The sequence below is a fragment of the Vidua chalybeata genome, chromosome Z, assembly GCF_026979565.1.
Source record: "Vidua chalybeata isolate OUT-0048 chromosome Z, bVidCha1 merged haplotype, whole genome shotgun sequence".
Classification (NCBI taxonomy): Eukaryota; Metazoa; Chordata; class Aves; order Passeriformes; family Viduidae; genus Vidua; species Vidua chalybeata.
Window position 1 is genome coordinate 46,852,555 of NC_071570.1, and position 27,542 is coordinate 46,880,096.

Genomic DNA, 27,542 nt, shown 5'->3' on the forward strand with positions numbered 1-27,542 from the left:
AGGAGTAATGCTTGTGAAAAGGGCAAGCTGGCCTGTACCCCAGACCTACTTGGAAGGTTAGGTGTTGCATCTGTCACTCTTGTAACCACTCCCTGCCAACTCCTGAGGATTCCATGCCCGTCACCCCATTCCCACGGTCCCACTCACCCCGTGTCCGCCCCTGCCGTGTTCCCATTGGTCGCTGTAGTACACTTCATCACCACGGCGTCTGTATTCATTGGGCAGGAGGATTTCCCGTCCTCCCTGTCCCACCCCTATATCATCCCACTCCCTCCCCCCCCCACCCTCCAGTCCCAGTGCCGCTTTCGTCCACGCAAGGTTGGGAGCGGGCTGCAGCCTGTACATCGCGGCTCTCACAGCCAATAAAGCATCCAGATGGATGGATTTGGACTTTTTCCCTGCCTCTTCATTTCCTCCCTCGCACCGACGGTAAAGCGTGGCCAGCAACCCGCCCCGGAGTGCAGCAGCAGAAGCGCCCAGAAATCGCGGCAAGTGCCGGCCCCGATGAGAAGCCGAAATGCCCAAGCCGCGCACTTGAGAGCTGACCAGGGCCGAGAAAAGTAACGCACTGCTGCTGTTAAGTTCCACATCAGACCCTATCCTGCATGAAGGAAAGAAAGGAAACATTTCTCTTTGCACCTGTACAGCCTATACCAAGGCAAAGGGGCTTTTTTTTCTCTGGCACACAAAACCTTGACAATCTTCCTCAGCTAGAAAATGAAGTGAACTTATAATCCTGTCAGGGGTGGGATAGGTAGGCTAGATGATCTTTGATCCTCCCTTCCAACCCCAACTGTTTATGAATTTTTATTATGTTATGTTGAAGACATCTGTAATGCACCCTGCTCAGCCTAAGCTAGGTAAGGCAAATTCAGAGCAGTGCTAAGACTGGAATACTGCTAATTTTCCTAATTTTATAGATCTTTCACCCTCAATCCTTGGCTTTTTACTTCAAAATGCTGTACAGCTTTACTCCAGTAAAGCACACAAAACAAAAGAAATAAAATCCCCAAACAATACAGTTCCTTATTCAGCCTAAAGCAGAAGCAGCAGGAGCATTTCAAATTAAAATAAGAAAAAAAAATTAATCCAAGTTTATTTAGTTAAATGGACACCAAATGAAGGCTAAAAATCTCTTAATATCTCTAGATAGGAAGGTACTAATTCAGTGGCTGTAACTATACATCATGTAGTCCCAAACACTCTGGAGTCCTTCGGAGCTAAAACAGTGCAGCAACAAACTGAATTATTTTCTCATATGGCACCATAGAAGTTAGGGCTTATAAATACATTTACTATGTTTTACTAACAAGTACTTACTTCAGTGAAAGAGAATAGTCATGCTTGCTTGTTTGACTATTTCTTACAAGATAGCTACACTCCTTACATAAACGTAACAGGTTTTCTGCATCTGTCCGACTGATTGCTCCATGATACCATCTAGAAAAAAGCAAAGAGCTTAATAAACACACAGAAATATTCCCACTCATACTGCTTTCACTACTTTTTTGTTTAAGGTGTGAATTGTTATCAATAGCACATGGATACCTTTAATATCTAATATATTATGGATAAAGAGCGCTGGATGAAATTATTACAAATTGTGGAGGCTTCTCATTCCCGTCAGCTGAGGGGAAAAACCTCAGATCAGGAAACCACGCAATAAGATTGGCATACATATTTATGTAAGAAATTCCCATTTAGAGAAACACATTATAATCTGTCTTGCAAACAGATCCATGATATACAATTTGCTCTATTTCATCCCTGGGATATATAAATTTTTAAACTAATACACAAAATAAACAACAAGAGCAAAGAAACTGAAGATCATACATGGAGAATATGAACAGTTAACAGTGGAAAAGATTTGCTAAAACAAATCTTTGAAAAAGGAGATGAGTTATAAAGTGTGAAAATCTATCAAATAGGCACATTCTAAACAGAGCTGTGGCAATTCTGAGAGCTTTAGATAAATCTCTAGTGGATCTGTGGAGTGGATGTGAACAACTCAGGGAAAAAAGGAAATTGAGTGAAGAGAGGTGGGTCCTTCACTGAACTAGCCACTGCCAACATAGAAGCTTCCCAGTGCATGCTGCTCTGTATCAGGTTTCAAAACCTCAGACTCTACAAGTAAGCACTTTGACCCTTCCCTAAGTTTCCAGAGCAGTGTACTGCATCTAACCTTGTACTGTGTCAAATGTAGCTCTGAGGAAGATCTCTCCCTCCCTGCAATTGCCAGTTGCACTTTGAAATGCTATGTGACACTACCACATCTGCCTAAGCAAGACACTACCACATCTGCCTAAGCAAGACACTACCACATCTGCCTAAGCAAGAACACATCAGAAGTGCTCTCTGTTCTTACCAGGAACTGTTGCTTGCTTAGTGTAAAAGAGCTTCATTCCATTTGTTCTTACTCTAAGAAAGATGCTCCAACTAAAAGATAGGTGAATAAAGACCAGATAAGGCTCTTTGACAGAAATCTTGCCCTTAACTGCCTTTTACTGGTGTCTCCATTGTCAAATCTGATGACTGTGCTAAAAAAATAAAGTTGGTGCCCAACTTAAAAATTCATTAAATGTTTGATTAAAACTTAAGTCTGCATTAGAGGGAACGAGAGGTTGTACTTTGTATAGTCAAGACAGACTAGAAAGGGAGGCCCTGACAGCTTAATCACTTCGCAAATAAGATGGAGACACAGATACAAATGATTTCAGGCAGTCTCCTTCTCATCTCCCATTAGATATTTACTGGTGAAGGATATTTCTTAACGAGCAATTTAAAGACTAGATTGCCTTCTGAATGTGGCAGAATAATATTAACGCAAGTGTGAATCAAGAAATGGATTTGGGAGAATTTAAAAACTTTTCCTATTAGCTACAATTATCTTTATTTTCTTTTCTCCCCAAAGGGCCAAATAAAACGAAAGTGAACTATTACCTTACAAAAGTAAGGGAGATGCCGAACTCTGATATTCAGAGAGAAATGGAAAAAGAACACAGGGCTGGTTTGAGGAAGAAAAACCTGCTTTTAAGAGTTGAAAGTAAAACCGTGGATGAGACAACATCTGATTCAGATGTGATGTCTGGAAGCTGTTTTGGCTACACCCGACAGTAAGCAGCAGTATCCAGAAGTGTAATTGTTTGTGAGTCTCATGCCCATGTAATTGGGACACACTGATTGCTCCTGTTCCAGCTACCTAGTGTGATAAGCAAAATGTGATAATCAGCTTTAAGTTCCTAAGAGATTTGCTGTTCAACTGTATTGGGTCTGTTTGTCCTGGGTGTGCTCATTTTTTGGAATGTCAGCATATAAGCATTTGTGAAGAAAGGTCAAAAATTCAAACATCAGTGATGTAGTCTTAAAGTGTAATAACAGCTTGTGAAAGACACCAGTGCAAAAGTATGGAACAACCTGAATGTCTTCTAAGATATCATGGAAAACACATGCACACAATGCATACCTGAAAACAAAATTCTAACATAATCACACACTTTGACCCTTAACAGGATCTCCTCCCAAGTTTCTAAGTACCCTCATTGTGGTTTACAGAATGCTCTTCCTGACGCCCCTTACTTTGTCAAAGGTCAGGTTTCAGCCATGAAGGGGCCACAGCTCCACTGAAGAAAGGAGAGCAGCATCAATTATACAGTAAGTATAATAAGTTATTACAGCTTATATAATGCACAACACTACTCTGTTTCTGAGTTAGAGCAAAATGGGAAACCACAAGATCTTGATTATAAGGCTGGGAGGGATTCATTTTCAATAAGACAATGGAAACAGCAGAACACACTTTTTTCTTTACACTGTTATTGAGGAAATAGAACAAATTACATTGATTCCCCTGGGTCCGTGAGTTAATAAGTTCATAGTTACAGATTCTTCAGTCACAAGTAACTAAAAATATTTTCTTAATATACTAACTGACCTTGGTATTTCTGCCTGTTTGGGGAATATCCTAACCTACTCATCCACTTGCCAATTTGTGTGCATCCTTTTCTTTAGATCTTGTATTCCTTTCTGCAAAAACAGACTCTGCTTTTGCAGTAAAAGAAGGAAGGGTTTGGCATGTGTTGTGGAGATGTCTCAAACTACTAAAACAAGTAATTTGAATTATTATGAATCATCTATGGTAAAATAAATGCGGAGTATTTCACTTTATGACGCATCATTGTTAACTGCATTCATTAGGTTTGATCCATCATGCTGAAGAAACAAAAAAACCCCTCATGTCACTGACATTTGAATAGTTAAGAAGAAAAAACTAGACCTGCAGTTTTCAATTGTAACATTTAACTGCAGTTATACTAAAAGACAGAACACCACCACAGCATATATGTGAGTCAAAAATTAGGTAACAGAAACTCACCTTCCTGCAGGTATTTTCAATGTATTTGGAACTCTGGTAAGCTGGAACTACCCGACTTGGAGGACCAAATTTACAGTTAAATTTACAGCTTTTTAGTTATTTACCTAACAGTATCAGTGACTGATTTCACAATAATGGTTAGTACTTCCTCTATTGGAGATAAGTATACAATCAGTCAATGGGCAGATAGCTCAAAGGCTGAGGTTGATTAGATGGAACATGACAACATGCAGATGATATTATCTGTTTCAAACTTAAGCTTCCAAATACTGCCTGAAAAATAGAATGTCAAAGGAAAAGCAATTTCTGGAACTACCTTCTCTCAAACACGAGGAGAGGATTCCCTCCTACTGAGGGCTCTAAGTGTAAAAGTGTTAATCCTCTCAATACCACTAGCATTAAGGAAAAAAGTATTCTCACAAAGTGCATACTCACATCCATGCCTTCCCTCTCCAGCGCAAATAAATTCTGCCTCTAACCCAGAATGACAGTTTCTGGAGTGGACTGCCTTCAGGGATTCAAGACACAGCTTATCACTTTACTGCATGAATCCACTGGCTTCTCAGTGACCTGGAGTATCAGTTTAACTTTTGTAAATTGCTCTACTTTTTCACTTTTCAGGATTTTTCTCTGTGTAGCAGGAATTCTGGCCCCTTCTCTGAGGCTGCACCTTTGGTATGATAGAGGACAGTGGGTCATTCCATCACACAAGCCAGTCTGCCCAAACTATTAAAAGAAGGGAATTAATAAGAAAGGACAGGGCCCACTCTTGTGGATACCCTACATTTACTACAGGGAATTCATCTGGAAGCTGAATTTGAAGCTGATAGAAGTGCATCTAAATGTCGCCCTCAAGTTTGATAGCACAAGGATAGAAATAATAATCTGTTTTCTGAAAGCTGTTTAAGTGGTCTTATCATTCTCTCCCTGGAAGAGAATCACTGCCAGATGCAAGGCAAATCTGACATATTAGAAACATGCTCTGCAGCCACAAATGTATTGGATTATGCACTTTTAAAAATAATTTGGTTTCATGTGATATACAACTTTTTTCCCCTAATGCAGTATAAACAACAAGGTTGAAAATGGAATAACTGAACATACTTGACAGATAAAATTCACTGTTCCTGAGATGAGTTTCCTGTTTAACACTATTTTGCTCCCCCACAAAAATTACTTACACTTTGTGGGATTAGTAAGAGTAAGTCTTTGGGGTTTTGAGGATACTGAGGAGGGAAGCTGAACAACAGGATCTGGGTGCTTACTGCTCCTGTAAGTGGGGAGGCAAAGAGCTAGAGAGCAATTACTGTGCTTACTTACATCTGCTTTTCCAGTTGAATAGTTGGATCTATTCTCTCTCCCAGGATCCCACAAAATTCTGGACTGCCATGTTTGATAGGTTTAAAGCCTCCTCCAGGTGCTCTTGATTGCATGTGCTGGTCATTTGAGGGAGAATGAGATGCTTGCCGTTTCCCACTTCCATTAAACTGTGCTGCAAGATACACAAGAATTACCTCTCTAGGCAAGGTTAGCAAGGACCAAAAGAGTTGTAGCACTTAGAGTGGTTGTCACACCCTACAGAGAATAAGCATATACCCACTAGCATTAAGAAGCTTTATCTACAAAGTTATATGCATCATATAAAGTTTTTCTTACTATGCAGAGTACAGTCCTAAAACTCTCGTGTTTTTCCAGTAATAAAATTCACACTCTTCTAAACCTTCTTGTAGTATTTACTGCTTGACATTTGATATTTTGATCCTCCAGAGTTGATGCTGTTAAACAAGTAACAGTAACAAGCCATCAGTCACCTGCCATAATTCCAAAAAGAAGTAAGTGTGAACAGCAGTCTGCCTCAGGTTATGTGGTATCATCCTAACAGTGACCTGGGGGCAAATCAGGCAGCTAACATCCATATCAGAAATACTGTCAATCAGCAAAGAATTAACAGTGCATCCACTCACACATGGCTGGCACAAAGCTTTTGCCTTTAAATTCTAGGAAGCAGATGACAAAAGAAAAATAGCCTTTAATCATTTCTCTCACTAACTACATTATTCAAAGAAAAGAAATACAACTTATTTTGCAAAGATGTAATTTGTTAGAACACTGCAACACCTGTAGCCAAGCACATACTAATTATGTCAGCATTCTCATTCTACACTTACAGATTCCACATAGCTACAATTAAAAAAATATACTAAAGGACAGAATGTTGACAGGAACAGTGAAAGAATCTACCCACACCATATTCCTGACTCTCATTGCCTTCTCTGGTTTGCCACTTCATCAAAAACTAACATTTCCAGCTGCAAATGATTGTATATTAAGGCCGTCTAGTGAGGATCACACAGAGAACCTTCACTGTGTCAGGAGGTAAAAATCACAGTGCTCACAAGCACAAACAGCTCAATCAGCCCCTTTGTGAGTTTCAACAGCAATCCTGGAGAAATATGTTACAAGGAAAACTGAAGGGACTCCCTACAAAACTTATAGACCTCATGCACTTAAAAGTGAACTTACTATAACACAAAGCCAAGTAGGCATGTGGGTAACAGAATTAAGTGTTTTAAAGCAGATGGCTGCAATGTTCAAGTTCAAAAAGAGAATGCACAGAGATGTTGGATGAGGAAAGTGTTTTGGAGCTATTTTAAAAAATTTATTTATGCTTTTGTCATGAAGCTTAGGACACTTCCAAATCCCCCCTCTACTCAGAGAAAGTAGGCATAAATTTTTATTGCAAAATTTGGGCAAACATATTCAATCACATTCCTAAGTATGCACGGTGGAAATATGCTGATTCTTTCTTAATATAAACTCAGATTTAACCTCATTACTGGATAATAAAAGCTGATCAGCATAACAAAGAGAAACACTGCATGTGGATACTTTCCCATGACATATATGAGCAGTATTATTTTAACTCTAAGAAAAACACCCGGATGTAACTTGGGTACTCTCTGAAAACCAGTGAGCTTATTGTCACCTTCTGAACAAGGAACATCTTTCAGACATCAAAAAATTCAGTTCACATGACTGTTAACAACATATCATTACAACACAATATCAAAGAATGGCTTTAGTTGAAAGTGACATTAATGATTATCTAGTTGCAAACCCCTAAGAGCAGGGAGATGCCAGCATAGGCAGTGATGTCACATTATTCAGAGCCCCATCCAACCTGGCTTTGAACTGTTCCAGGGAAGGGCCATCCACAATGTCACACACAGCAACCTGCTCCATTGCTTCATCATTTTTGACTAAAAAAATTCTTCCTAACATCTAATGTAAATTGCTCTTCTTTTAGTTTAAAACCATTCCTTCTTTTTTTATCTCTATATGCTTGTGTAAAAAATCACTAACATGATGATAAGAGGTAGGAACTATTCTCCAAAACCAGGACAAAGTCAAATTTCAGATGCTTTTGAATGTTGGGTCAGATTAAAGTGACAAGTGTGATACCCAGTCTGGTACCTACTGACCCAGTGCTGTAGTCAGGCTGCTATGAATCCTCTTTTAAACAAAGCTAAAGTATATCCAGCCACTGCAGTTATGGAACTGACTGCAATACCTGACACTTCCAAACTCTCCATGTGGCCTCTCTTCCACTACCCTGTAATTCCTGCCCTAGCCCTGTGACAGTGGCATGCCAGAACTCCCTTGCTTTAGGTCACTCAGGGTCCTAGGCAACACCTTTCCATTCAACAGCAGTAGAAGCCAGAAAAACTTTGGCATTTATAAAACCTTCCTTGAAACCATGATCAGTGCTGGAAACTACTTCCAAATGGCCCTCTTGACCATTGAGACCCTCTTTGTAAGAGCGGGTCACATATTCTGTAAAGCAATACTAAGATTGGCTTTTCAGACTTCACAAGCATTTCCTTTACCCAAAGGTTTTCTGTGCCCACACGACAGTTTGAAGAGGACAGATTTCTTATGAACTCGCGGGAACCAGTGTCAGTGTGACATTCTTCAATGGGCCCTCCAGTGCCCATGCTATCTTCTATCTATCCAGTGGGCTCTCCCTAGTGTTATCTCCTTTTCTAGCCAGACTTGTGTACCTGGAAGCTACTTTGTTCCTGTTACTTTTCCAACCTCAACTCTACTGGGCAAACCAGTCTGCCCAGCTTAGCAGAAGTTCTAAGACGACCTGCTTGCTTCCCGTAAAAGTAATCAAAAACACATTTTAGCTTCAGCTGGACAGCCTCCAATAAAACAATCCCAAATTTGTTTGTGAAAGAACTCCAGCTGCAGACAGTCAAAATGCTGCATTCCAGTTCTGCTACACAGAGACACATCTTTTAGCACAGCAAAATCCATAGGCTATGTACATCTTGCTCCATCCACAACACCAGCATGACACCAGCTTCAGGCCCATCCTTAGGAGTCAGAGCACACACACAGTGCCCTCAGTTTTCATAGTTTGTGCACTTTCATTCTGACAAATCTCAAAGTCCAAGTTGGAGATAAACAGGTTTTAGCTATGCTTCAGCAAAAAATCTTGAAATCATGGCAGAAGAACAATTTTTTTCCTTCAAAGACTTACATGAGTAATTAGGTTCATGCTAATTCTAGTGTTGCTGGTGATTTTAGTTTGTTTCTACAGTCAAAAACATTTCCTGCATAAGTCTCTGTGTCTGCAATTCTCATCACAAATATATGTTGTTCCCTCCAGATGAATTTCACAAAATAGGAAAGTTTCAGCAGAGGGTCCCTCCAGGATCTCGACAGTTCCATGGAACTGGGAGATGGTAATTGTGGGGCTGTAAAGTGGGACTTACCCATTGCTAGAATTTTTAACAGTTAGACCAACACTGCACTTTTCAGAAAAATCCACCTCAGCTAAGAACTGAAAAAACCCTTTCCTGGGCTACACTATGGAACCACTGACAAAGTCAGAAGAGCACTTCATACATCTCAGCAGGCGGTCAACACGTCTCCATTGCAAACTTTCCACTGTTTCAAACTTCAAAGCTGGACCTCTTCATTCCTTATTTTAAACATTTACTACTCCTAGGACAAAGATAAATTCTAGAGACACTAGATGAAACAGCAGCTTGAAATCTGGCTTGCAGTCAATCCTTAGACATTTCTTTATGACAAAAGAAATTCTTGTACCTAAAATAACCTTGTATCTAAAACAAATTAATCTATAATGAATGGCAGATGTAATGAGAGAAATCTAATTAATCTCAAAAAGTGTTTACTCTTCTTATTTTAAATAAGAATTCTCTATCCTGAAGCTGTAAGTAAACCAACCATATCATAATACCATTTAATTAAACCTCTTTAGTCTATTAATTCTGTAAAGCAATATTTTGCTCTGTGTGCTTTTGTAACTGCATAGTACTTGAAAGAATATTTACACATAAGCCAATCATAAAATCTTGTATTGGACTGACCTTGTTAATTTACAGTTACATGTAAAAACTGAAAAGTAGATATTAAGAAAAAAATTAACAAAATGAATATTCTTTATTTTAAAACAACTCAGAAAAACCCTATTTCAGAATTTACCTGATATAGACCAAAAAAGTGGACACAAAGATGAATACAGAGGTTAAGAGAAGATCCAAATGAATTAAAACTCATAGATTTCATATAATATGACCAATATATGAAAGATAATAATTTACAATATTTACATATTTACAATTTTAGTTCATTTACAATTTTACCCTTTATTTACAATTTACAATATTTACATATACCCATATATGACTCTTTAGACTTAACTTTTAAAATCCAGTCTATGTAGCTGCTATATTACTATTTGGAAAATTTGTGAAATGTGATCTCACTGGAGATGTATACTGGTCCCACAGCTTGTATCTCAGCATCATTAAGCAATGAAGTAGCTGGTTTTTGAAAGTTTGCTGTTTTTTTCTTTCTTTTTTGAAAGAAAAATTACTTCTGGGTAGCACACAATCATTGACCTTGTGTGGGAAGTTATGTGATCAAATCAGGTTGTTTATCCAGTCATTTCTTCCCACAGGATGAAAAAAATCTGAAGATGGAGATTGCAAGAGCTCCTTGAATAATTGTTTCCAGTGCTTAAGTGTTCTTGCAGAGAAAAAATCAACTTAAGTCAGAGTCTCTACTGATTTATCTTATATCTCATCTTCCCATCACACACTTGCTCAGTTGTGAAGAAATTGGCTCCATCTTATTGAGGATCTCCTCACCGACATTAGAAAGTTCCCACTATGTCCCACCCAAAGTTTTCTCTTCTCCAGGCTAAGCAAGCCCAGTTCTCTCAGCATCTCTTCATATGTGCTGCCATGCACTGCAGTTTTTTGTCATTTTGTTGGCTCTGTGCTAACAAAAATGTTTATCAACATCCCTCTTATATCAGAATCCTGCCACAGCATTATGAATAGTTCATAGTATGCATAGTTCCAGAGTAATGAGGAACAGTCACTTTGCTTCATCCACTGGCTTGCTCCTATTCACACAGACTAGCAGGTTCCTAGCCTTCATCATGGTGAGAAGCATTGCTAGCCACATTTAGTTGACTTTCCCCCAGGACTGTTTAAGCCCCTTCTAGCAAAGCTGTATCCCAGCAAGTCAACCAGATCTAGGTCCATATCATTGCACGGGGTTAGTTTGCTCCAGATGCAAGTCTTTGAGTCTGTTCTCATTAGGATTAGTAAGCTTGTTGTCAGTCCATTTCTCCAGCCTGTTCAGGTCCCTCAGAATGGTAGCTTTGCACACACCCTCTCCTCATTTGGCTGTTATTCCAAGCTTGATAAGGGGCATTTCCTCTCCTTCTGCTCGTGGATACTAACTGTGCTAAACAGGAAGGGTTCCAGAACGTATCCTTGGAGGAATCACACTTGTAACCAGATTCCAGGAAGAGTATGAATTACTAACACTACCCTTTGAGGTCAATGACTCTGATAGGTTTTCACAGATCTACTAGTCCACCTATCTGGACTACAACATTCCAAAAACAGCTGATGCCAGAGCACAACATGCTGAAAGCTAGTCTACATAGATGATACCTACTGCTCTCTTTCCATTAAGCAATCTAGTAGTTTTAACAGAAAGCAAACAGGTTTGTCGAGCAGGATTTACCTAGGGTAAATGCACACTGACTACCCAGTACTCATTGCTCTCAAGCTTCTTCCATGCTCAGTCCCAGAGCCACACCTCTTTTCTTCCTACCTTACCCCAACACTTCATCACACTGTCCCTTTGAAAATAGCTCCACAATTTCAGGACCCTTCAAAGCAACTTCCTCACCACAGATATACTCAACAATAAACACTATCTACATCCCATCCATTCAAATGAGGGTAGAGACAGGACTGGGAGAATCAGAAGTTTACTTTTATGAAACTAAGATGATTGACAACAGGTTGACTGAAGTACCAAACAAAAAGTGCAGTTCCATATTTCTGCAGCAGGTAAAGATTTGAGATGACCCACATTCACTTTTCAGACATTTCTTCACACACACATACACAAAATAGCATAAGTATTTGATTTACCCCTAAGGCAAGTATATATGGTATAACTGTGAAAAAGAATTTTGAGGCTGGGATCTAGGAATCCTACCTGCCAAAGCTGGGATGCTGACTTTGTTCCACTCCCACGGCTGATCATACTCATCTGCAGGCCTGTCATCATCTTGTGGCAATTTGCTTTCTCGTACATGGCGACTCACCACACTTTCAGAATCGGATTCCACACCACTGCCTTCTGGTTCATAGGGTGTGTCATAGAGCTGCATGTTTTTCTGATGGGACTTCATGCCTTCCTGCTGTTGAAACTCTGTTGGCAAGGAGGAAAATTGCATCAGAATCACTACGAACCATGTCTTATCATTACAGTCTATAATTTTAGAGCATTCAACTTCCACCCATTTCTTAATAGCCATGTAATTATAGAGATGACAAGCTTGTACAAGACTTCTGAATTCCACTTCTACATTGGTAACTGGCTGGAAGCAAAAGTTTGCTCCAGTTAACAACCACAACTTCATGCCTCCACCATTTCCCAGCTTGTACAGAGCCAGACTGCAGGAAGCACACAATCACTGTAAGCTGCTAAAAAGCACACTCACAAGCAACTGTACATAAATTCCCAAGAACACTGAAATTTGTGTATAGTTAGCTCTTCAGGAGGAGATGGTTCTGAAGTGAAATTTGAAGACATAAAGAACATTAAAAAGTAAATCCCACAGTACAATTGTATATGCTGATAATGAAGAATTGTCTGTGTTTACACCTAGAGAATATCAACAAAAAATGAACTAGGACTAGAGTAAGAACACCAAACAAAAGCATTAGAGCTTATCTCACATCAAGGGGGTTGTAACAGCAGTTCTCAGCTGCCTGAAAAGCAGTCAGAACCAAACCTTCTTGGGCAGAATCAGAAGAAGCAGTAAGGAGAAACAGGCACAAGAGGTAGCTCAAGAGATCCAAGTGGTACATTGTGGGTACCTTCTTCCCCTTGTGTGAGGTGCAGCCCTGGGATAGGTTACCAGGTAGGTCATGGCAAGTGTCTTCATTCTTTACAGCACCTTGGTTAGGCAAAGCCACAATCCCTCCATATACTGATACAAAACTGGGTGGAGTGAGTGATAGACCAGGTGGCTGTGCTACCATTCAAAGGGACCCAGGGAGGCTGGGAAATGGCAGACTAACAGCCTAGAAAGCTGCTCAGCAGAGAAGGACTTCGGGGTCCTGTATGGCAGCAAGTTAAACACAAGCCAGCAATGCACCTTCACAGGAATGAGGGACAACCCAACCTGGGGTACATCAGGAGTGCTGAATGCAGATCAAGAGATGTGATTCTTCCTCTCTACTCAGCACTGGCGAGCACTGGGAATGCTGAGTCCAGTTCTCATCTGCCCAGCACAAGAAAAACAGAATACTCTAGGAAGTTTCAGCAAAAGGCTGTGAAGCTTAATAATGGGACTGAAGCACTTTTCATATGAGGAGAGACTGAAAGAGTTGAGACTGGCTAGCTGGGAGAAAATAAGTTTTAGTGGGGACATTATCAATGCATATAAATACCTGATGGAAGAGAGAGAAGACAGAGACAGACTTACTGACAGTGCCCAATGACAGGCCAAGATATAACAGGCACAAGTCAAAATATATGCAATTCCATTTGAATTCCTCTGAACACAAGAAAACACATTTTGACTGTGAAAATGGTCAAACATAGAAATAGGTTGCCTGGAGAGGCTGTGAAGTATCCATCTTTGGAAAATATTCAAGATCTGACTGGACATAGTTATGGACAACCTATTCTAGCTGAACCTGCTTGAACAGGATTTTTCATTAGATAGCATCAAGAGGACCCTTCCAACTTCAGATGTTGTGTGATTATACTGACCACTGCAACAACAAAATAAGAACACCAATAATGTAGCAAATTGCAAAGTTATGAAAAGACTCAGAGAGAGAACTTTTTAAGCTACAAATGAAGCAAAGACCTAGAGTAGTTCTCTCTGTTAAAACAACAAAAGTCATAAATCAAGTCATATATCAACAAGAATATTATAATCAAGTCACTTCTCCAAACCACTTCAAAGTACAGTGAAAAGTCTGCAAAATGACAGTGCCCTTATTCCTTCAAAAATAATTTCATTTACACATTAAAAATATGGTAAATTTGAAGAAATATACATCCAAAATTGAAGATACAAGCAAGATACATCCTGTTAATTTCTAGTTATGAACAATCATGTCAAGAAAAAATGCTGCATTGAGAAAAAAAAACTGTACTAGAAAGAATACACTGCTCTCTTGAATACTCTGGTTCAAAAAGATAAACATTTTGTTTTCTGAAGTCAGAAAAGTGGTATTTATCTTTTTTCTTTCAGTACTGTGGACCCAGTCAATGCTACACCAAGAAATGTGCATTTCTGAGGAACAGAAGCTAAATCAGTTCTAAGTGCCAAACACAAATTTGTGTGCCAAATACAGCTACGCAATTGGCTCTTTGTGTGTGAGCATATTTCAGTACAAGAACTCTTGCCTGATATTTTTCTTTTACCCAGAAGACCAAAGCATCAGGCCATATAGAAAAATTTACCAGTAAATAGAAGGTGGTTCATGTTCAGGAAGCATAATTAGAAAAATTATGAATATTTTATTCTAAAGCAGAAATGTTTTTCTAGGAAAAGCTACAACCTAGATGGAGGGAGGTGCAGGGCTAGGAGCTGGACTTAATGATCCTTGTGGATCCCTTTCAACTCATAATATTCTGTGATTCTGTGATATATAAAAAGATATGCATGTATGCACATACACTTCTACACACATCTCCAATCTCTTTTGTAAAGCTTTGTATAAGCATGCTTGAAAATTCACCTTTGAGAGTATTTGTCAATAAAAGTAATTTTACTAAAAGCTAAATCAGAAAAAGTTCCATTCAATAAACAAAAGCACAGCTGAATCTGTACCATAAGCAGTAATAGCATTATACACATTGATAGCTCAGTGCAAACTTGATATTCAAGAATCAGATAGTAGAAGACAACAGCACACTTGTGATGAAGCATTTCTCATGGTAATTTTACATCTTCTAACAGTGACAGCTCTAAGGGCTAAAATAGTCTTTGGAAAGATTAGGAAGTAAAAAACTCTGTTAATTTAACTTTTTCTTTATCAATTCACTTTTATGAACCATATAATTGGAATTCTTATTGCTGATTAAAAGTACATTTGTATACAATTCAGCATTAAGTTAATAGCTATCAGAAGAAGCAACAGTTGAAGTTTGAAAGCAGTAATTTTGCTAGCAGCCTGGAATATATACTATATATACTGGAATATATATACCACATATAATTTCTGTTCTCACAGATCAGCGGTTATTACAGAATCAGGCTCCAGAAGTTTGGGCTCCTGTATAAAACCAAGAACCTGACTAGAACAGGTACCAAAACTGAAACAACACTATGAGATACAAGACCCAACTTGTCATTGTTCTTCCCACTTGGTGAACAAGTCTGATACATACAGAACAGAGCTCTACAGGACAAACAGCCACATCAGCCACACCAAACACCTTAATAGCCCTAAATAACTGAACAGGATTACACATAGATACACTATATTCCTGAAAGTAGTTTGAAGAGAATTAGGGGATATATCATCAAGGGAACAGAACAGCTATCACGCGAACAAAGTAATCTTTGCAACATTTCCTTACTTGCTTACCGAACCCAACAGGTGAACTTCTACAGCTTGCCTTCCAAAAGAATGCAACAGACTGAAAAACAACCAGACCATTCTATAATGGCCAGAAGCCAATAGATATTTCCTTCATCTCAAACTCAAGCATGCAGTAACAAGAGGTCAAACAATGTAATTGCACTATTAAAAAAAGTTCTGATAATATAAAAGCCCATTTTTCCCAAATCAAGCACATCTGTAAATGTCACCAGGCAGTAATAAACGCAATGCCATTTTACAGCCCATTTTTAACATCTCTTTTGATGAAACAAGAGACAAGCAAAATGCAGGAGCCTTACTGCCACAATCATGTAAGGAATGTTAGTTACAAAGAGGTTCCCTGAAGTTAAGGGCTTGCAAGAGTTTTTGTTCTGTGTGGTGAAAGACAATGAACAATGACTGTGCAGGTTGGGAAGCTAAGTGAGGTTCCTCCGTCACAGTAACAGCACATCTTGCTTGTCTACATCTAATATGCAGGAAGAGTTTAAACCTGCAGGAGACAAAATCACTACCTTATATCAATTCCCTGATTTTTTCAATCTCTGCTATTCTATTGAGAAACCTTTTAAACAAATTACATGCACCCAATCACAGCATCAGTGGTTAGACAGACATAGGTGGCTCTTTATCAGTCTGACAGCCATCTGTAATTTTTGCATACTCCACTGAAAACCAGGGAAAACTATAGTGGAATTGGATACAATCACATTAACTTACAGATTGATCAACAGCAGCACAATAAAGCTGTTTTGACTTGCCAGTATGTCAGATTTCAAAGTGCACTGGCCCATACATATCAGGTACAAAAGTGATAAACCAGACCCCTCTCCATCTCAGCTACCACTTTCAAGACTAGTGACAAATTAAAATTACAGTCCTACCAGTTCTTTAGGTGCTTTCTCTTGCCAGAAGCCCTGTCCTAGTGAGACAAATCTGACTATGAAGGTCTCATGCTGGAAACAGTACAAAGATGCAAGGTCAATTTTTGAAAAGCTACCACTGAAATTGACTTTCAAGAAAAGTACAAGGGTTATCACAGCTCTTTGTATCTGACAAGCCTAAGAGCAATACTCAGGACAGAAAACAGAATTCTATTGAAGGGATTTTACAGGGGACATTTAGCTGCGCTCTGCTCCATTCAACAGTACAGAACTCACAGAGTTTATCTGGCCACATTGCTGAATAAAGCTTCATCCTATTTCAGAAAGCATGAAACAAAATACTTGGAAATACTCCTAACACCAGCAAGCAGCTGTTGCTAGAAACCCTTCAATGTAAGTCTAATGATTTTCAATGTCACTTTTGCATGCGCTTAAATTTGTTCAAGTACACAGTTATTTGCAGGAAGCCCAGTAGATTTTTTATTCATTTATTAAATGCACATTAACATATAAACACTATGCTGGAACAAGATTCTACAGAGGACAACTGTCAAGCTGTCAGCTAGAAGAATTTCTGTCCTCCTACCTCTGGATTCAGACTACAGGTCTAGTCCAGACGGTTGTTTTTCTTCTGCTCTCTTTCCAGAAGTCTGAGTTTAAACAACTTCAATCCCACTGACCTGGATTTAGTTTCCCACTAACCAAATAAAAAACACAACCTGCTATTAGCTACACGCAAAACTGTAACCAGCCTGTAGTGAACACCAAATACTGTGCTGCTCTTCTCAATGAATACATTTGTGTCACTCAAATCTACCAGATAATTCCAGTGACAATGATCTCAACACTGAAGAGACATTATCTGGAACTTACAAAACTTTTCAAGGCACACAGACAGACCAAACATTTATCATCAGAAAGATACAGGTGTACAGAAAGATACAGTTATATTTTAAAACTTGTTATGTCCAAGAGATGGTGATTCATCTTCATCTACATTTAATTCAAGCAAGCAAGCAAACAGCTATATCCTTAACAGAGTCAACTTCTTTCATCTTTTCCTCCTGTATACACAAAATTCCCCATAGGAAAAGGGAGTGCTTCTGCAATGAGAGAACATACTAACCTCTCTAACTAAGATAGTCAGAGCAGAATTGTGAACAGCAGAACTTTTGAAGTGTGGACTCAAGCACTTTATATTCAAAAGCCCTAAAAGGGCAGTCCACAAAGTGTTTGGAGGACTTGCTATAAGCACACTGGCTTTTTGTGGATAAGTCTGGGAAAAATAAATACCATATTAAAAAAAAAAAAAAGTATGTGAGAACATAATTCAGGAACAGGGCTTGTTTAAGGACAACAGCCAATTGCATTTCTTGATTTCTTGTATTCTCACCTATCACTGAAAACCAGAAGCTATCAGTGGAAGCAGAAAAAAACTTGAAAATGCTCAGGTTCACATTGAGAGGTATTGCTGAGTATCTAATGCATTTCTCCCCACATTATCCTGACAGCCTGGCAGTCTCTAGCAGGTAAAGGTCACATCAGGGCCAGATCTGATCACAGACAACAAAGACCCACCTGCAGGAGTGCTTGCTATCAAGGTATAAGTTTTTCTGAAATGCTCAAACCTCTGCTTTGCACATGTTGTGCTCTTGAGGCCTCTAATGGAAAAATCACTGAACTGGCAAGTAATGACATTGAAGGGCAGTGAGCTGTTTGCTCCAAGTATACGGGCAGGCAACAATCAACCAGTAACTTGCTGGTTTGCCACAGGCATAAGACAGATTAATGCAAAGATCACCCTGATATGAACATTTGCTTCCATTGAATTAATTCCCAGATAAACAGGTCAAAATACTCAGCCAACTGCTTACTTATCCAAGCCTCACCATTATGGTTTCTTTTCACATCCATTCTGGAAAGACAGTCTGAAAATATTTCAGGACTTGTGATGCAGAATTCTCATTTTATTACTGCAAAGCCTGTTCACTTGAGAAGCTAAGTTTTAACTCTGTTCAAATTTCACCTCAGATCACCAGAAATCAAACTGCTTTTTCCTCTACTTGCAAATCCAGCTGGATGCCTCCAACTGCTGGGACACAAGGGAACACCAATTATATTCCAGTGGCAGGGAGGGCTGTTTTGCTTTGAGACTGCAGCAATTGCCACCCAATGGTAATTATTCCAGATTTTGCTGCAGGAAAAGCTGGATATGAAAAGGTCTTCCTTTTCTCATATTTTCTTCCGAACAGAAGCCAAATGACTCAGAAGTGAGCCACTTTCCAGGAATGAACAGACATTTGTTCCCCTGTTCTCTGTGAGGGCTTGGCATAACCACATGATGTGAAAACCAACATCTTCACATTGCCTGCATCATGCCGCAAATACTACTAAACTCCAAGTATGACTCATTACCCCAGGAAAAAGCATTCAAAGCAACCTTACATTCCAACAATCTTGATAAAGAAAAGTTGTTAGGCCAGTCAGAGCAGGGGCAGGCAGGGAGAAGACTGTTTATGATAAGTATCAATAAACCAGCAAAAAAACCCCATTAATATTTTCCACAGAAGGTATGTACTGAATTAAAACAAGCAACCACTACCGTACCCAAGAAGACAGGAAGCACATGTTTGTCTTTGTAGGTGGGAAGGGTGAGGAAGAGGAGGGGTAGGTGTTGGTGGAGTCGAAGGATGCTGATTAAAAAAACAAAACACATGGGAAGAAAACCTAAATCCTGGTGGCCTGGACGGACTGTTTCTAAAGGACACAAAAAATATCTTTGGAGATGTATTTCTTTTTTGGCAGAGGCAAAGAAATTAAAAAATTAACTTTATTCAGTTTACTAGAGGCAGAAATTTATTCTATAAAGCCTTCCACCTCAACACCATATTTTCTGATAAGTAAGCAGTGTTTAACTGTCAGTTTTAAATTCTTGATTTCTGCAGACTTTGCCTCTTTGGAGATGCTTTGATGCTGCTGACCTACTTACTCGTTGCACATTTTTCAGTAAGACAGGAGTAGGGATGCCCTTTTTATTTAAATAAGGGGAAAAAGAATCCAAAAAACTATGGAACTCTGTACGTTTACTGCTGCTTGACCAAGAGCCAGCTCCAGATGCTGCTATAGGAAGTTACATCACAGTGCTATATTCCTGGTTTAAAACCTGTAGGTTTTCTTGACCTTCCTGGAGTACTGATCATTAGGTTTCAAGGATCATTGTTTCATGGCCTAAACAGAGCAATCCAAGTGGTAACAGTGCAAGCCAAAAAATTCAAGATCCTAATTTCATACTCCAAAACTTCCAAGCTGTGTAAAAGAACATTCATTTCTTGTGTTAAGAGGGAACATAAGCCCTCTGGGAAACAGAACACTGCGCTGGGATTTCCATGTACACTAGTCAGTACAAGGGTTTTCATCCACCCTACAGCGTCCCAAAAGATTTGCTTTAAGATTAGCACAAACAGAATAAATTCTCCTTGAAAGCCATCCTAGACCAAAGTCTAAATGCCTATTTTAAACAAGCTAAAACTGTACCATGTCAGGACAGAGAAGTTTGTAGTGAATATGACTGTTTCCTGCAATTAGATCAGTCCTGCTGCTCATGCCTGCTACTGATGCCCCCCATGTCCTTGCTAGTGCTCTTCATGAACACAGTATCTGACCTTCACAGGAATCACCTTGAGAGAGGGTAGGAGTGGAAGAAGAAATCATTCATAATTTAAATGCTCTTCAAGACTCACATAGAAGGAAGATATTTTCTTGCATCATGTCTGCCTGTGAGAGTCTGCTGAAAGATTACTCAAAAGAACAAATGAGATATGCACTGATCAAAATTATTTTTTAAAATATATTTGTATATACTCGGGATGATATTGCAAGGAATAACCAGATGTGAGCAAAAGGCAGTTTATACAACTAAGACAAAATAGGGAATTGTTTCCTGAGAGCTGGAGGTTTAATTCTATGAGAATTATGGAGAAGGTACTTATCTTTTCTGCATGTTACTGACTTTGAGCACAGCCTCCTAGGGATGTGGGAGAGGGCAGAAAAGGATAAGTAGATAGAGGCCTCCCTCCAGACTTCCTCCTTGTGATATAAATAGTGGGAAGAAATTCCCTACAGGTACAACTTACATGGTATAGTAAGGCAGTAGATTTTTGTAGCCAGAAGAAATGTCATATCTAATTTAACAAACTCAGATGAGATGTATTCTCAGCCAGATGATACATGTTATCTTCTTTTAGCCACCTGCTAGCATTTGCCATAGAGAATACAAGGCAGGGAGAAGAACTGCTACTTAATTCCTACAACAGATTTATTCCATAGATCTGGTGGCTACATCATTAAGAGGAACACATAAATGTGAATTGTGCATTGTTTTCATCCAGCATGTGAATGATTGTGTCACTATGATCAAAAAAACCAAAAACTAACCAACAAAAAAAACCCTCAAAAATCCCCAACTGCCAGCTGAAAACATAGCCTGAAATTTTCCTGGTAACTAATGCCCCTTATTTTATCTTTATTAGTATTTTTTACAAAGAAAATGCTAAGAAAAAGCAAAGTCAAAGCTTTGGAAGCAATATCTGATGCATTTGCAAGAGCTCTTTCCCTCCTCTTTCCCCAACCAGCATTCCAGGAAGAGCAGGCACTATCAGTATTGTTTTCTCCTTTGGCAGGACTTGAAAGCCACACAGCATCTGCATACTAAACCATCTGGGTTTTCTCCTGTTCACTGCAAGGAACAGCCACAGTGATTATTTGCCACAGTGATCATTTGCAATATTCCAATTGGCAAGTTGCAAGCAGCAGAGATCAGCACCCTGGTTATTTGCAATTTTCCCCACTTTTACATGTTTTCCCTAAGGGAAGCATTGTCCTAGTTCCAATCTTTCTGTTCTGTCATTCAAGCTGAGCTATGGGGATAATCTAGCAACGCTGATCAGCACCTAAGCACCTAATGAAGATGAATCAACACCTCTTGGACATAACAAGCTTTCAAATAGAACTCCGAATGTTAAACTCCAATGTAAATTTACATGCTGTAAGGATCATTAATGTAGACATAACAAATGATTTGCATTTGCTGTGCAGCCCTGGAGAAAAAAAATGGTTTCGTTTAGAATTCTACCTTCTCATGATTAGATGAAGAAAGCTGCTCAGTTGTCATTAAATGCAACCATAGATTTTACTTATCACAACCCAAGGCCTTGCATGCATTAAATAAATGATAGCTGACAAAACAGAGAAAGTGACAGGGATATGAAAACTGAAAATACTGGGAAAATGTTTCAATTAATCCTCTTTGGCCTATGATCTCTTTACTCATTGTGTCAAGTAGGTCAGCAAGGGATTGATGGAAGGAGAAACTTGTGTCTAGCATTTGTAAGTTTCAAATACTCTGCACTGAGCTATGCAGCTGCTAATATTCAGTACCTTGCCCGTGTTTGCAGATTTATCTGTAGTTATTTTACTACTCAGGTAAACCCTGATTGGATATCCATTCCTAGTTAAAAGCTCACTTGCAGAGTAATCTGTCAATTACACAGTGTTAGGTTTTCCTCTTGGACAAGACCAATATAACAGTACAGAACATGCACCAGTGTTTGCATGTATGCAATATACAGTCTATCACATCATCACTCAAGAGCATTTGTGCTTACACTGATATATAACAGCAAATAAATCTGGCTAGCATTCAGCACAGGATCATTAAGAACAGGTGCTTTAAGAAAGCAAATGACAGTCATGTGCAAACATAAATCAGTACTTTTTTTTCACTTCTTGCAATGGAAGTATCACAAATCTGTAAGAGCAATACTTAATATTTTCCAATAAGGTCAAGGCAGAAAATGTCCTGTTATAAAAATTCATTGCAATCATGATCCTGATGCATACAACTGAGTCAACATTTTCTGGTAAATTTTTCAGTTACACTCTTACTTTCCAATATGCATCTCTAAACCACCAACCAAGGAACACAGAAACGTTTACAATGCACATAACCACACCCATGGAGACAATTGTGGAAGGCTGTATTTTTTGCTGTGTTTTTTTTTATTTGTTTTAATAGACAGACACAAAAAGATCCTTTAAAAAATAGTTAGGAGAGGCTGTCTTTTGTTATGCTCTATATTCTACCATGATGCCAGCATCTCAGTGATGGTGCATGTCACAGCCAAAGAAAAGAGCAATAGTATGTGCTACTCAGCAAAAATATAATACAAAATCAAGAGTATATATGAAAGACATATTTTTATTTTTCATCAAGACTTTTCTTTTAACTTCATTTCACTCTTCCCTTTCTATTTCAACTGAGGCAGCAGCAGATACCTTCAAGACAATCTCAGGCTGCATTAGAGCCCTAACTGCTTCTGCAGGATTTGCTTAGAAAAAGCTTACATTTTTCTGTCTTGCAGCCTATCCCAGACAAGTACAACTGTTGTTCGACTGTACAACCAAAACCAGATGAGGCTTACCTGACCTCAGCCAGAAGGAACAGGCTGCTCCTGCAGACAATTGCCTCTAATAATTTTAGCCGGAATGACAATGAACAGCTGGGTTTGCACAGATGTTTGAGCTCCTCCAAAGGAGCATTTTCAAACAGAGTTCTTCATAGCCAGAAATTAGAGAAAGAGAGAAGCTGTATGTTTTTCCCACTCTACATAAAATGCAAAGAGCACAGAAATTGTGTTTCTCACCACTTCTCACTGAAGTTTTAAGTTCATTCTATGACACTGGTGTGAAGCCACAGCCATTAAACTGTTAGTACACTGATATGGCAAGATGTACAGTCTCTGTGGCAAAAGTAGACACAGAACTAACCGGTTGAATCTTCAAGTCTCATTTACTTCTAAGGATATGAAAGCACTCATCTGGTTTGGGTTCCCTAACTGAAAAAGGCACAGGAGAAACTGTAGTTACTACATTACAACTGATGTCAGAAACAGACTTCATTTAATGAAGGTTTCACTCATATTTTGCCACTAGGGATTTTCAGAGTGTGGATGTAAAACCAGCAGGCAAAAATTTTATTCATTTACTAGCAAGCTAAGCACAACAAAGATGGCAAAATATCAGAGCTGAAAGGGTATCTTGTTCCTTCAAAGAACTATTCTGTTTACCTCATGCTTAACTAATACTTCCTGCACCAGCTTTTTTGAGCTTATTTAACTCTTCTGTACAGTGCAGATAAAAAACCCAAAGTGATTTGACTAAGTGAGAGTATAATATGAAAGAATGATTAAGAAAGTTCTTCTGAGAAAAAATTCTCACTAGTTTAGGGCAGGAAAAATAAAGACCCCCCCCAAGTAGGACCTTTGAGTTGAGCACTGCTAGCTGGGGAAAGGGTAGAAATTCCTTTTGACTTGCCAGCATGTGTTATGTCCACTATATGCCTTTAAAAAACAATAAATCCAGGTAATCTAGAAATATCAATTTCCCAGGGTTGTCATCCTGACACTAGTTTGTTTATTAACATGCTAAACATTTTCACATTTCCTCTGGCTAAAAGCCTCTTTGCAAAAGAATAAGAGGAAAGATAAAAGGAAGACAAAGCATAATTGAAGATACATACAAGCATAACAAGGGATTTTTGTATCATTTTTTGTCCCAAGTGCATGTCTCATTTTTTCTTTTAGTGTCACCAATACATCTCCATATAACAAATCCCTGTAAAACTCATCAACAACAGTCTACATCTCCTACACACTGCTGATTATTCATGTAACAAAATCTCCACATTCTGCTTTTAAGCCATGTTGCAAAAAGCAACAGAGGTGGCACCAGCTTGAAAAGATTGAGAGCTGAACTGATAAGCTAGCAAGATGTATCTCTGATGTCCCCCTACCTAATAAAATAACACTCCTCCCACTCAGACCCAAAAATCAGTTTACAGTGTTCCTTTGCTGTGGCAGGCCACAATGGTATCACCTATACTTCCATCATACCTCCACCTGGAAATCACCCAGAATTCCTGCCAACAGAGTCCAGAAGTGCACATACAGGCCAAGTGCAGTCTGGAAGCCCACCTGTTCAGCTGCTGCTCCCTCTCCCCACAAAGTGATAGTGAACAGCTGTCAAGAGTCAGACTTCCTTGCTGCAACAACATGCTTTCAGCATGGTTTCTGCCCATCTAGAGTTACCTCCACAAAACTGGAATATTTGTGCATAAGCCCCTGCTCAAGCTACATTTCAGCAGACTGTTTCCTCCCAGAGATAAAGTTTAAAAGGGTTAGTATTGGGACTATACTGTCATGGTGGTGAAGCTGGAAATTGTCTGAGACTAAACAAACATGGGTTCCAGTAGTCTGGGACATACTGACTCTCACTGCCACTTCTCACTTTCACAAATCAGTTGCAGGATCATAAAATAAGCTAGGTTAAATAAGATCTCAGGAAGTGGAAGTCATCTTGTTCAATGTCCTACCCAAAGCAGGTTTTAGCTATGGAGTCAGACAAAGTTGTTCACATTCTGGTTTCTCAGTCCAGTCTTAAAAAATTCCAAAGATGGGGACTACACAATCTCACTAGGCAACCTTCTCCACAATTTTACTGTCCTCATAGTAAGATTTTTTTTTCCTTGTATTCAATGAACCTCTTGTTTCAGTTTGTATTCACTGCCTCTGAGCCTTTCCAGGCATGGAAGGAACAGATGGTACACTGATTAAATCAGAAGGAACCACAGTCTACAGAGGTCTGATTACAAGGGAAAATGCAAAGCAGTTTCATTTTTTATTTACTTTATCCAATTTAAGGGTTTTTTACAACTCACACCACACAAGGCAGACAGAAGATCCCTTCATGGCCATATACGTTCATGTATGTTCTACCTAAGAAAATCCTTTGCACCAAGATGAAGTATATCTTTTCTATACCCCTAGATGACCAGAGAAGTGAGACACCTTCAAATTCAACATACATGGTACTAGAGGGTAGGATCTGGAGGTAGGAAGGTAGAGGTGGGATGGGAGGGAGATCAAAAGGACTTGAACTGGTCAGCAGGACACAAAATGAGGAAACAGTAGCTCTTTCACCTTTGTAACTAAAAGAATACCAATATTCTAATTTACTGAATTATTTTCACTCTAGGGTCACAGATCTCTTTTTCATATTTCTCAAGACACAGCTGCTGGAGTGCTAAAATTACCGATCCTGTTGGATCACACAGACCTCAGTGCTACTCAAACTGCTGCCATGCTGCCAGAAGCATTGCTGTCTTGAAGGGACAGCCAATTCACTTCCTATATTAAAAGCATCATTGTTCTTAGGAAAAGCAGTCCAAAATCTTGAAACTTATGTGAGGATGAGAAGGATAGAGTAGAGGGAAGACCTGTGGTAACTGGCAGGTAAAAACAGACATAGAATCAAAGCAGCATATTAAGAAACACAAATATAACTCCCTATGCCACAGGCAACGCTGCATGCAAAGCACAGGTAGGCACCAGGGAAAAAGCACCTGCATTCATTACACATGTTGCTTGTATTAGGAAAGCAGATAGATTTTGTCAAACTAACCATCTTCATCAAAAGTGGCTTGAAACTTCTGCTTCTTTGCCAAAACCAGTCTTCCAGACTGCAGGCAAGTGGTAAATAGCATTTGACCTCATTAGTTTCTCTTTCCCAAACACCCATTCCTTCACTTTGGTTTTTATACAAGTACATAGGCCAGATTCATCAGATAGTGAGCAAGGAAATGGAATGAACGAAGTTACAGTCCTTCAACATGCATCCTCAAATAGCCTACTATAATTCTGATGTACATTTCCAAAGTTCTGGACATCTTGTTTCTATTATTTTGGGCATAAACTTTGTCTTAAACCTGAACAAGAGTCAAGAAACTGTGAAAAACTCAATTTTTATTCAGGCTTGTGATTTAAGTTTCACATTTAGTCCATTTCCAAACGATATCAAATCAAAAGAGCAAGATTAAGGTGTTGAAACAGGAAAAAAACCCCACAAACAAAACAAACATTAATTTAAACTTGTCGTATTAAACATTAAAGAGGACACCTTAAATCTTTCTAGGGAAGGAGACATCTCTAAACAGAAAGAAATTGTATTAATTTTATGCACAGCTGGTTTCCAGCCCAGTGATGCACCTAATTGTAGCAACCATAACATATTGCAGTCTCTCACTTCATGAGAAACTAGGCTCTCCCCTTTCTGGCTTTATCTTCTTACAATCACTGATGGGGTACGAACTGCTCATGAAGACAGAAAGAGTAGCACTGATGATCCTGGCAACTGGACATGCTTCTAAACTGGTAGGGTTTCACAGCACGTGTGAGGTCTATTGCTTTGCTCAGAGAACTCAAGGACTTGTGTTGAAGCAGGTCCAGCACTATTTCAAACATTACTCAATTTATGCACATTAGATGTAATGCCAAGGAAGAAGTTCTCTTCTGTAATTGTTCCTAGACAATTTCTTTCCTTTAAATCATTGCCCAATGGAATGTCTGTCCAAATTCCAAATTAAGTAAGAAACAACTTGAAATAGATGTTGAAGCCCAGGAGGTTTCTAATTAACATTGCATCTAGCATACTTTAAAGAAGAAGAACAGCTGTTCAGAGCACATGTCCTCACTTCTCATAAGCTGCAGGGAATCTCACACTGTAGGATAGCAGCAGGTGACAGTAACACTAGCACTATGCTCCAAATGATGGGGAATGCTCAGAACACATCAGACATCCCTCCTTTGTCACTTCTAGGAAGAGCTCCCGAAGATTTCTAGTGCTGCTCTACAGGAAACTCCCAATATGTAAATAAAACCATCTTCTTACCAATCACAAACTTACTTCTGTGTGGTACTGATCTTCTTCAAATCCTACCCCGTGGCTCTCCACATTGCAAATGTTGAGATGAGAGCACATACGCATTGAATTTAAAGGGTGAAGGGTTACCTTGCACTTTTCCACACTTTTAAAGAAAAAAAAAATCTTAAAAATTTTCTACTAGAATGACCAGTATGTAGTCTATTTATGTCATCTGGAAACCAGATGATAATGGTGCTAATGAGGAATTCACAATACCACATGAAGTGCATTGACAATGGATCGATTCTCATTTGGGGCTCATTTCCAGTCATGGCT

At 39.1% G+C, this 27,542-nt stretch overlaps 1 protein-coding gene across 1 annotated transcript in view; it reads right to left on the reverse strand.

Moving 5' to 3' along the window:
- The window catches only part of SHB (SH2 domain containing adaptor protein B), a 58,157-nt gene that overhangs the window by 10,868 nt on the left and 19,747 nt on the right, over window positions 1–27,542 (reverse strand). Inside the window, exons 3-5 of the mRNA XM_053932738.1 lie at window positions 11,936–12,151; window positions 5,696–5,867; window positions 1,321–1,440 (exon numbers count right to left, since the gene is read on the reverse strand). Coding sequence (XP_053788713.1) covers window positions 1,321–1,440; window positions 5,696–5,867; window positions 11,936–12,151 — 508 coding nt within the window. The remainder of the gene's footprint in view (window positions 1–1,320; window positions 1,441–5,695; window positions 5,868–11,935; window positions 12,152–27,542) is intronic.